The following is a 10,633-nucleotide window of genomic DNA, read 5'->3' on the forward strand; positions in this document are numbered from 1 at the left end:
GCCACAGGGAACCCCCCCCCCCCCCCAGCAGCCACCTCCGTGCTGCTGCTCCTTCTCTCTGGATTTATATACATTAGATATATTTATATATTATATATAATTTTTTTAAAAAATGGGGGGAGAAAAGACCAGCTAGTGACTCTTGCAGAGGCTCTCGTGGGCTGGTGCCCTCCCCGGCAGCGTGTGTCATCCCCCCCCACTTAGGCCAGGTAAGTGTTCCAAAATGCTGGATGTTCCTCTTTGCTTCAGTGGTTAGATCAGCGCAGATTATCGCCTCATGACGCGGGCATGCCCTTCACTGTGTCATTTCCATGCTGGAGTTTTTGTACTGCATTCCCTGTATAAACCAGCACCTCTGGCAGGCGAGAGGTTTGGCTTATGGACAGCAAGTCCCTGGCCCATATCAGAGGCTGGTTGCTGTTTGGTTCAAGCCTGAAGACTCTGTTATGTCTGGACACTCTCAGTGCATCCTAGTTCATCTCTCTGTTACTTTTTATAGTGCTGCTGGAAGTTTTTCAGGATAAAGGACAAAGGCTGCTACACATGTAGTTTTTCTATGAACCGTGTCAGTGCAAAAGTAGAGTCAGGAGGGAGTGGAACCTTATTTCGCAGTACATCACTGTGTGTCAGATAGCACAGCTCATCCAGGTATCCTTTTGCTTCAAATTGCTGATTGCCCTGAGCTTGTAGAACTGAGTTTGAACTGGATTTTGTCCTGCTCTTTCCATTAATCCACTTAAAAAAAAAAAAAAAAAATAAAAATTAAAAAATTAGCAAATTTGCTCCTGTAAGCTTCCTTAAGCTTTCTTTGCCTGAGCAGATATTATGAAGGTGCTTATGCCCTCCGAAAGAGCCTTGTGTGTTTGGTGATGTGAGAGAAAGCAAGCAAGCTGCAGTGTGAGTCTCAGATCCTTCAGATGAATTAGTGAGTCCAGCAGGTGAAAAACTGCACCTGGTAAAGCATATGCCCTTTGAGAGGTGCTGCTCAGAGAAGTCCCTTTGTTGTTCCCAGCCATGAAATACCCTCTTTTTTTAAATTCCAAGTCCTGTTCTGGAGCATAAAAAGTCACTGATGTTTCCCATAAACTAGGTGCTGCTTTGTAGCTCTCCTTGCACAGGTATCTGTGAACTATTTGGATTTGCTTACTGTCTCTGAGGTCAGTACAAGGTCCCCACAGAAACTGAGTTTCATCTTTCATGCAGCAGTGCTATTCATTTAAGGAGGAAAACAATGGTTAAACGAGTGGTTCCCCACTTAGGTGGGTGTCAGGATAATGGAAAGCACGTGCCTGTATCTGTGCACCAGTAAGACACAGTTAAGGGCCTCTTGTGTGGTGAAGCTGTTGTGGTTTGACTCAAGGCTAACTGACCTGGGCTTTTTTTTTTTTCTTCTTTAGTGATGATGGCCAAGGAGAAACCGCCAATAACTGTGGTTGGAGACGTTGGAGGAAGAATTGCCATCGTTGTGGTGTGAGTGTGATGGAGAGGAGGGGGGTGGCTTCCTCCCAGCATCTTTCCTTGAGCTGCTTTATCCCAGAGGGTAGGAGGGACTGCTCATGTAGGGGTGGTAACAGGATTGTCACCACTGTTTTTTCCAGTTTTGCTGGTGGCTTTGGTTACTTCAGCTTTCACTGAAAATCCTTTGTATTTCAGTGCTTTAAGCCCTGAAATCTCCTTGCTCCCTTGAATCTACAAATACCAGATGTGTGCAAATACTCAACAAATCCAGGACATGCAGAGAAATCTCCTGAAGTATTTAAAAAAACTGCCAACCAACCAAAGTACTCGCTGAGCTTTTCTTACATGCTGTGCCATGCTGCAGTATAAGTAATCAACATGCAGCTACTATCACTGTGGAAAAAAAAACCAAAAACGCTTGCTGAAGATAAGCTCTGTTTGCCTGTGAGCATGTGCAGGGACTAATTTGTTTCCAAGACACAATATTTGTTCTGCACACTAGCAAAAGGGTGTGTAAATTAGGGAAATGGTGTCCACAGATTTAAGTTGTGCACGTGGCTGTGCTTGAATCTCAACAGCAGCTGAAGTAGCCAGAGATTATATTCTTTTTGGCTGTGTTTGTGGCCAAAGCTGCAGTACCTTGCGGATCCACTCCTGCCCTGCAGGCACAATAAACTTCTGGTTTTGATGTTATTTCTGTCTCTTCTCAGGATGACATCATCGATGATGTGGAAAGCTTTGTAGCTGCTGCAGAGATCCTGAAAGAGCGTGGAGCCTACAAGATTTTTGTGATGGCTACTCACGGGCTCCTGTCAGCAGATGCCCCCCGTCTCATAGAGGAATCCTCCATCGATGAGGTGCATCTGCTTTCTGGGCTGCTGGGGAAGGGCTGGCTCTGGTAACTGGGTTGATTTAAGGCACCAAAACCCACAAACTGATGTTCTTCCCCTGCCACGTAGCTCATCTCTGAAACGACTGGTTTCATCAGATGCTTTCAGTTAGCTGGTTCTTCACTGAGAAAAAAAAAAAAAAAAGCGTGTGTGATTAATACGTGTTCAGATGATGCTTCTCTGTGTATATTTTCTCCTTAATGCACAGATATTAGTCATCCCTGCCTGGACACTTCCCTTCCCACAGCTGAGTGCATGTGATCGCTTTCTCACTGCACAGACCTTCTACCTGCCCCTCTCCCCCAGCTGATGACGAGCTGTTGGATGCCTTAAGAGGATAAGATTTCAAACCTCGCCCTTAGGAACGAACATGTCAGATCCTGCGCTCTAAACGCACCGTCAGCCTGTGTGGAGGTGGCTGTTGTAGAGTGCTGGTTACGCCGGGCCCCTCAACAGATTGACTGTCATGTGGGGGAGACCATTTATTTTCATCTTTTGTTCCTAACGTACAAGGATTTCTCCCCCTGAACTGGGAAACAGCAGGTACACACCTCTCGTGGAGTTAATCTAGGGTGGCTGTTCAGTGAGAGCAAGCGTATCAGCAGCACAGCTAACCATCTTTTCTTTTTGTCACTCCATAGGTGGTAGTGACCAACACAGTTCCTCACGAGGTACAGAAGCTGCAGTGCCCCAAGATAAAGACGGTGGATATCAGTTTGATTCTCTCTGAAGCCATCCGACGAATCCACAATGGCGAGTCCATGGCCTATCTCTTTCGCAACATCACTGTCGATGACTAGACCTGGCGCTGCCCCCGTCCCGGCTTCCACAAGAGAAGGAAATACGCACGAAACGGCAATACCATAAATTATAGGCATAACACAACTGTTTATTCTTGTAGGAGCGTGAAGGTTTTCAGAGTCTTGAGCCATGAGATCTAATAGAAAACATCAACCTGGCCAGCACTTTACAGGTGAACAGAAGAGGCCACTGGCAGTGGGGAGGATTATATCGTGAGAGAGATGGAGAAATGAGGTGGTGTTGAATTTTTAAGTTCCTCTTTTTTTTTTTTTTTTAGTTGTTATCTCTTGCCCTATAGGGGTGGAAAGCAAAGCAAAAAGAAGTAGCTGTCAGCTTATGAGAAGGGAATAGAGACTGCTCGTTGCTGCGTGTGGGCAGCAAGAGGAGACAGCCTTTGGGTTTCTGTTTCTGACTGTGACTCGCCTGAGAGAGCGCAGAAGGGAGTGCTTTATTCAGACAGCTGGGCAGGACTGCTCGCTGCTGGCAGGGCTGATCAGCAGAGCAGCTCCTTGCCAACCGAGTGGCCTCTCATCTCCTGCACAGCATAGCAAGGACTTTCATCAGAACTAAGTTAGCGGAATATCCAGACAGGGCAGCTTAGGGCAACCCATTCGCAGGGCTGCTCACATCCTTGTGTCGGGGCTCTGGGAACAAGCTCACATGTGTCTCCCAGCAGGGCAAGGCAAGGGGTGCTAGTTAATGTGCTGGCCTTTTCATTTTACGAGCCTTGGATCATTATTGTTCTTCAGTGGCAAGTCACATGAGAGTCTTAAGTCCTCACTTGAAACTTGTCTGCACTGCAAAACAAGGCGCAGTTTCTGGAGTAGCATGGAGGTGATGAATTGTGGCACTCTCACGGGGAAGGGGAGTTGGAACAATATCTGCCTCTAATGCAGCTGTGCTCTCCAAAACACTAACACTGAACCTGCAACAAAAAGCATAGAATTTTTCATTTTTGGTGGTTGCCCTGAACCTTGTACCCCCCGAACAGCTGCTCTGTCTGTACCGTGGGGCTGTTGCTGTCACCAGGCTCACTTGGAGCTTCCATGGGGAAGCAGGACTCGCTGCTTGCTCCTTTCTTGAGTGACACTAATCCTTGGCTGGAGGGGCACTTGAGAAAGTTGCACAAGGTGCTTGTGAAAGCTTTCATCTCCAGGATGAAACAAGGATAAATTCCCAAACTGTGATCTTCCCCCTTGATGAGGCTGACAAACACACTTCAGTAAAATGTATGCCACTTTGTAGCCTGCTGATGTGTGGAACAAATCCTGCTTGGAGGCAGTAGCTTTAAAAGAGCACTGCTGCTAACGGGCTGTCTCTAGCAGGCAGTTGTTTTCTTTTTGCTTATCCTTCAACTTCTGCCTACATCCTTCTCTTCCACTCCAGCATCTAAAGTGTGCGCAGTGCCAAGGAGCAGGCAGCGACTCTGGGAGAAGGACAAGCCTTGAACACTGGGCACACAAGCGTGCCTCGGCCTGGGGGAGCTGGTTCTGCAGCATAGCGCCTTGTCTCGTAGCTGGTGAGGGTACACAGAAGCCCAGAGCTCTTGGGTCATCTCCAGTATCCAGCATGGGTTAAACCTCCGAGCCTGATCCCATGAGGGATGCTTGGGGCTGAATGAGCTCTTGATGCTGTTGATTGTTTTCCTGCGTTTTCAAAGCACTGTGAACAAATCACAGCTGTACTTTGTGACCACAGCGTGGGTCCTCAGCTGGGTGGAGGAACACAGTTCTGTGCTGAAGTGTGTGAAGCCCTTGCAGGTGTCTGCATGTCCCCTTGTTCTGAGCCAGTACTGGATCATACTCTTCACACTTTTAACGTTGGCTTACACTGTGAGCAGTGTTGCTCTTTTCTCCCCTCAAACTGCTTGTCAGACCGGCCAGAAGCACGGTCAGGGCTTGCTGAGTGCTCTTGCCCCAGTCAGGCTTGCTTGTACTGGGCTGTATTTGTGTGGAAACTGAAACCACAGCACAGGCGTGCAGAGAGTTATGCTTGGGACCACAACCTGAATTATTCTCAGGCTTTGCTTCAAACCTTATAACCCTGACTAGAAGCCAAAAAAGCAGTTGGCTAAACTGAAGCCAGGAGATGTTCACATCTCAAAATCCTTAACTGCTTTAGGAAAACTGGTACCCTGTATTCCCTGGGCCCATAAGGGTGGCAGCGGGATATGGGTTGGGGACACAGCATCTGCCCGACCTGACCAGCCCAGACCTAGGTTGCTGTCCCATCAGCATCAAACCAGCATTTTCTCTCCAGCCCCAAGATCCTCCCCTTGCTGTTGCTGCGCCGCTGTGCTGATGGAGCCTGTGCTCTTTTAGGGGGTCTTACATCTTTTCCTGCCAGTCCCGAGTGCTGTCTAGACAGCTTGAGCAGCCCCTGGGTGTAGCTTTCGCACTCCTGAGCCTGCAGGTCTGACGCTGACTTGGAGGTAAGAGGGGCACTCAGAGGAGGGTTTGCTTCTTGCCTCTGTGCATCTTGTTCCCATCTGTTAATCTTTCTACTCCCTCTTGGAATTTAGTCCTCCCAGTCTGAAAAAAGAAGAATACAGAGCAGATCTAGATGCTTTGATTTTAATGTCTGAAAACAGGTATCGGGTGTCATTTAAAAACACGAGGTGTCTGTTCCGCTTCCTGCCTGCCCACCCTCATCCTTTCTTGGAAATGGTCTTTGAGTGCCTCAGCCAAGGGGGTGCTCTGACCCTGTGATGGTCTGAGCCGGAGGTTTCTAAGGGAAAAGAAATTCTTGTTGATTATTTTTGTAAGTCCTTCGATGGATCCCTCAGGCTCGAAGATTTTTCCCAGTGTTTGAACACTTGCTGGGGCTGTCTGGGTGCCTGTGTTTAGCTGCGTTTCTTTTTTCCCGCTTACACGGCCCTTTACTTTGCTGCAAGGGGCGGTGTCGATGCAATCAGCAGCAGCCTTCCACCATTCCCGCGTCTGAGGGAGAGGGTGAAATCTGTCATGCTTTTGATAACCAATAAATAAACGGAGGTGCTTCCTTGCCGGGACTGGGCTTGTCTGGGAGATTTTCCGGGGGGAGCAGGGTGCCGGACGGGCAGGACGGTCTCTGTGCATGGCGCAGCCACGGGCTGCAGGGAGCTGCGTCAAAATTAGCCGTCATCGTTTGCATTTTGGGTTATTGCCGCGGAGAAGGCAGCGGGGAGCCTGGGCCCTGCCCGCCGCCGGGGCCGCCGCGTCGCCTAGCAACGGGAGGCGCTGCTGTGTCCTGCCATGGAAACACGGGCACGTGGGCAGCGGGCTCGGCCAATGGGCGGTGGGCAGCGGCGGCTGCTGGCCAATAAGAAGAGGGGAGGGGCGGGCTCAGGGTGAGGGTAGGGGCTAGGGGAGCGCAGCTTGGCGGCAGAGCGCAGAGGTTGGCGGGGGGCAGAGGTTGGCGGGGCGGGGGGCCCGGGCGGTTCGGGGCGCTGGGGGTGAGGCAGAGCCGGGTATGGGGCTGGGGGTGGCCGAGGAAGGAGACACCCCCCCTCTCCCCCAGACAGCCCTGCCCTCGGGGGGTCACCGGGTCACCCGCTGCTTCGGCCACTTTCTGTGGTGAAGAGGAGGCGGGCGGCTGCCGGCTGCCCATCCCTCCCACCTGCCCAGGTCCCCTCCAGGCAAAAGGAGTGCTGTGTGTCCCCCCTAGGTGAGGCTTCGTGTTTTTGGGCAGGGCAGCAGCCATGGCCCCGCTCAGCCTGTCCCAGCTGCTGGACGTCGCCATCGGGACGCCCGAGGTCGGGGCCGTCAACTTCACGGCGCTGTACAGCCTGCTGCAGGCTGTGCTGGGGCACCTGGGCCTGGAGGACCTGCCTGCCCTGGGGTGCGATCAGCCCCCCAAGGCACCCCTCAGAGCAGAAGGGGCACAGGGCAGAGGCCCAGGCACAGAGCTGCTGACCCCCTCGAGGGACCCGCTGCAGGGGACCGTGAGCACCCCATGTGATGCCTCCACGGCTGCCGACATGGGACAGATGAAAACAAAGATTGAAGAGAACAAGAGCAGCATCTCCAAGGTAGAGGCTACTCCCAGTTCCCTGGGTGCCCCCCTGAGACACCCCCTCCTCTGGGGTCTGCACCACCATTGTCTGCCCTTAGGTCTGGTTTAAGCCTAAGCTCGAGGTGGTGTGTGGAGCTTCACTGTGGGAAAGGGATGGAGTTTTGGGGAGAAAGAGCTGGGGCTGAAATGCTGCTCCAGTTGCTCTGGGTTCTCCCCAAGTTTCCATCAAGTTGTTGGTCCAATACAGCACCCGGTGCCCTCAGCTCCACCAGTCAGAAGCTCAGCACCTGTGGAGGTCCTGCCCCACCACTATCCATCCCTTCCTTCCCTACTCCTGACCCACAGCTGGGTACCGCCTCTGCTCCTCAGGCAGCTGAGAGGCTCCATCAGCATCTCCTGGGCCTCATCTCCCACCCTAAATCCCCTTGGCTCGCCCAAGCACTAAACCCAGCACTGATGGGGATGGAGAGGGGCCTCATCCTGCACAGTGCTGAGCCACTTGCAGCCGCGCACATCCCCAGTGGGAAGAAATAAGCTCAGGTTCAAGGAAATGGCCACCTTCAGCACTGCAGGGCTGGATCCTGCTGAGGCTGGGACACGTAGGAAGAAGGCAGCAGGGAGAGTTTCCCGGCCGGGTGAGCTCACCCTCCCCGGGGCAGGCCCCTGCTTGATCACTCCTCGCTTTGTTAGCGGCGATTGCCGGTGCCCTCCCAGGCCAGGCTGCGGTTGACAGGGTGGCAGCAGCTCTTTGCCCTTTGAATCGGCCGACGTGGACAGGTGGGGATGGATTCGTCCCTGCTGACTCGGGCTGTACAGTGGACGCCCCTGGGGCAGGGGTGGGGGGGTCTCTGGGGAGCTGCTGAAGGCGTGATGAATGGTAAGTGCTGCCCGCAGTGCCCCCAGGACTCACCCCTGCCACCCCCCTCTCTCAGGCCGTAGCTCTTTCCCAGGATCTCCTCGAGGAGATCGGCAGGACGAAGGCGGCGCAGTCCCGCATGGAAGAGGACATCCGGACGATCCAGGAGACGCTTGGCATGGTGAGCTGCTGCCACTGTCCCCGGGAGGCAGCTGGGCCCTCACCCCCCTCCCTGCCCCTGTGTCACCCTGCTGCCCCTGCCCCGCGGCCCTGGGTGTCAAGGGTGCCAGGAGGGAAGAGCAAGAAGGGTGTCCCAAGGCTGAAGAGGTGACTGCATGCACCAACCAAAGAGAAGCTAAGACATTTTTGAACAGCTGTAAAAAAAGAAACATGGGTGCTGAGAAGGAGTGGAGATAAAGATCTACTGATGCAACACAGCCACAGCCCTGCCTGGCATCCCTCTGTCCTGTGCCCAAGTTGATTCCTGGATGCTCCTTTTAAATCCCGCTCCTGTGTCCGGGCTGCCATCCCTCTCCTTGTCCCACTCCAGGGGAATCTCCAGGATGCTGCCGGCCAGCTGCCGGCCCTCCGTGACCAGACAGCGTTGGACAGTGACGTGGTACGGCCCCACGCACACCCGGATCCTGCTCCAGGATGGAGGCAGCTGCATCCCCGAGGCACCAGTGCACGCAGTCCCTCCGTGTCAGGTCATGGGCCCGGGGGGGGTCAGTGCTCCTGTGGGTCCCACCCCACCTGGCTACGTGGCCAGGGTTGACCCTCCGATCCCTTTTTTCCCCAGCAAAATCTGAAGGAAAGGCTGAGCCTCTACCCGGCCCCGGAGGAGGTGAGCAACATGGTGCGCTGGGAGGTGCTGGAGGATTGCCTGGTGGGCAGCAAAGCAGGAGGAGGAGGAGAAGGAGGAGGAGAAGGAGAAGGTCGAGGTCTGTCGGTGGTGAGTGCTGGGGCATCCCAGCTGTGGGAGCAGGACTGAGCAGGACCGCAGCCCCCAGCGCCTCCAGCTGCTGCGCACCCCGGGCCCTCAGCGGAGGTTTACTCAGCACTTGTCTTCCTTGTGCATCCCGCCGGGAGGCAGGACCTGGCACTGGCAGAGCCAGGGCAGCTCTTCGGCTGCCCCAACAGAGACCTCCTCATCGTCTATGCCACTGACAGCCCCCAACAGCCCCTCTGTGGGGCAAGCGAGTACCCAAAACCCTGGAGTGGCCGCACAGCCCCCTGTCCTTGCTCAACGTTGGGCAGGACCATGGCTCCCTGCCCTCATAGTCTCTCTGGAGCTGGTGGGTGGGAGCTGGGGACAGCGGAGGGACATTCTGGGGTGAACCCCACCATGAGATGGTTTCCAAATCCTACCTGGGGCTGCTGCTCCTGAAAGGAAGATGCAGCCCATTAGACTGGGAAGTGGGTCTAGTCTAGCAGCTCTGGAGTACAGAATCCCATGGCTGGAGAGGAAAATGCCTTGCTGTTGTGTCAGGTGGCATCAGCAGGGGCTTTGCGGATCCTCTGGATCGGCTGCTAAAATGACTCTGCAGGCACAGATGTGGCCAAAGGACTATAAGGAGGCTGGGGAGGGGCCGGGTGGCTGTGGGTGCTCTGGGGTCTCTGTGGGCTGGGCAGTCTCTGCCTTTGGGGTACTTGAGTTTGGCTCCATGAGCTGGGGGGTTTGGGGACAGGGCGGGTGGCCCTTGCTGCTGCACTTCTGCCCATAAACCTGCTGCCCTTTGCCTCCTCTTCCCAGGATGGCAGTGCAGGTCAGGCTGTCCCCGCCGAGCCTCCCACTGCAGACATGGACACCCCGCATGGGGCAAGCTCAGTGCTGGGACTGAAGGGACCAGGGACACAGCCTGTACCCAGGACCAGCAAAGGGACAAGCAAGGGGACTCCAGAGACACAGCCTGGCTCCCTGGGGACACAGAGAGCACCAGTGGCCACTGAGAAGGGGGCAGGCACTTCCTCAGACGAGAAAAAGACTTCTGATGCCCGTGCCACCACCGTGGGGACACAGACAGAATCCCCTGGCATCAAGACGACCAAACTGGGGACAGAGTCAGGGGCCCCTGACACCCAGATCTCCACTCCAGGGGTGCAGGCAGGGGCCCCCAGCACCCAAACCACCACGCCAGGGGTGCAGGCAGGGGCCCCCAGCACCCAAACCACCACGCCAGGGGTGCAGGCAGGGGCCCCCAGCACCCAAACCACCACGCCAGGGGTGCAGCCAGGGATCCCCAGCACCCAAACCACCACCGCAGGGGTGCAGAGAGGGGCCCCCAGCACCCAAACCACCATCCCAGGGGTGCAGCCAACACCTCCAGGGACCCAAGGAGGAGGAGCAGGGGTTCAGCCAAGCCCCTTCTGCATGGACTCCAGCCTTTCTGGTGCTTAGAAAATCCCTGGTGAAGCGATCCTTGATGCTCTGGGGACACAGATGGATGATACAAGTCCCAAGGAGGAAGGCAAGGCTTTATCCACCACACAGCTTGCCTGGACAGGCCACCCGGCGGTGGGGACCTTGCCCACATCCCAGGGGCTAGAGATCCCCCTTGACGCTGATCCCAGGGCCACGTCCCCTTCACAAGAGCCTCCCGTGCCCTGCGGGTCCTCGGGCTCCAGCAGTGTCCCC

The 10,633-nt window shown here is 54.7% G+C and overlaps 2 protein-coding genes across 4 annotated transcripts; both read left to right on the top strand.

The window, feature by feature from the left end:
* The first annotated feature begins 142 nt into the window (after positions 1 to 142).
* On the top strand, positions 143 to 6,159 carry LOC141967961 (phosphoribosyl pyrophosphate synthase-associated protein 1-like). Of its 2 annotated transcripts, none has more exons than XM_074922241.1 (3): positions 143 to 1,468; positions 2,169 to 2,315; positions 2,557 to 2,697. In XM_074922241.1, the coding sequence occupies exons 1-3, from the start codon at positions 1,400 to 1,402 to the stop codon at positions 2,656 to 2,658; spliced, it is 318 nt and encodes a 105-aa protein (XP_074778342.1). In that variant the 5' UTR covers positions 143 to 1,399; the 3' UTR covers positions 2,659 to 2,697. The 2 variants fall into 2 exon arrangements, with proteins under 2 accessions (XP_074778342.1, XP_074778341.1); XM_074922240.1 differs by lacking the exon at positions 2,557 to 2,697 and adding an exon at positions 2,990 to 6,159 and having other exon boundaries at positions 149 to 1,468.
* An 834-nt stretch (positions 6,160 to 6,993) lies between these two features.
* On the top strand, positions 6,994 to 9,470 carry LOC141967814 (uncharacterized). 2 transcript variants are annotated; one of them, XM_074921962.1, is made up of 4 exons: positions 6,994 to 7,158; positions 8,075 to 8,179; positions 8,549 to 8,705; positions 8,798 to 9,470. In XM_074921962.1, exons 1-4 carry the CDS (start codon positions 7,108 to 7,110, stop codon positions 9,163 to 9,165), a joined length of 681 nt encoding a protein of 226 aa, XP_074778063.1. In that variant the 5' UTR covers positions 6,994 to 7,107; the 3' UTR covers positions 9,166 to 9,470. The 2 variants fall into 2 exon arrangements, with proteins under 2 accessions (XP_074778063.1, XP_074778064.1); XM_074921963.1 differs by having other exon boundaries at positions 8,549 to 9,470.
* Positions 9,471 to 10,633: the final 1,163 nt, after the last annotated feature.

The sequence above is a fragment of the Athene noctua genome, chromosome 18 (assembly GCF_965140245.1).
Source record: "Athene noctua chromosome 18, bAthNoc1.hap1.1, whole genome shotgun sequence".
In the NCBI taxonomy this organism is placed as follows: domain Eukaryota; kingdom Metazoa; phylum Chordata; class Aves; order Strigiformes; family Strigidae; genus Athene; species Athene noctua.

What these genes read in the sequence shown, in the direction of transcription:
- LOC141967961 (XM_074922240.1), top strand. Translation starts at nt 1,400, where the DNA reads ATGATGGCCAAGGAGAAACCGCCAATAACTGTGGTTGGAGACGTTGGA. An exon ending in GAAGAATTGCCATCGTTGTG is followed by an intron (nt 1,469 to 2,168) that starts GTGTGAGTGTGA and finishes GTCTCTTCTCAG; the next exon opens with GATGACATCATCGATGATGT. An exon ending in AGGAATCCTCCATCGATGAG is followed by an intron (nt 2,316 to 2,989) that starts GTGCATCTGCTT and finishes GTCACTCCATAG; the next exon opens with GTGGTAGTGACCAACACAGT.
- LOC141967814 (XM_074921962.1), top strand. Translation starts at nt 7,108, where the DNA reads ATGGGACAGATGAAAACAAAGATTGAAGAGAACAAGAGCAGCATCTCC. An exon ending in ACAAGAGCAGCATCTCCAAG is followed by an intron (nt 7,159 to 8,074) that starts GTAGAGGCTACT and finishes CCCCTCTCTCAG; the next exon opens with GCCGTAGCTCTTTCCCAGGA. An exon ending in TCCAGGAGACGCTTGGCATG is followed by an intron (nt 8,180 to 8,548) that starts GTGAGCTGCTGC and finishes GTCCCACTCCAG; the next exon opens with GGGAATCTCCAGGATGCTGC.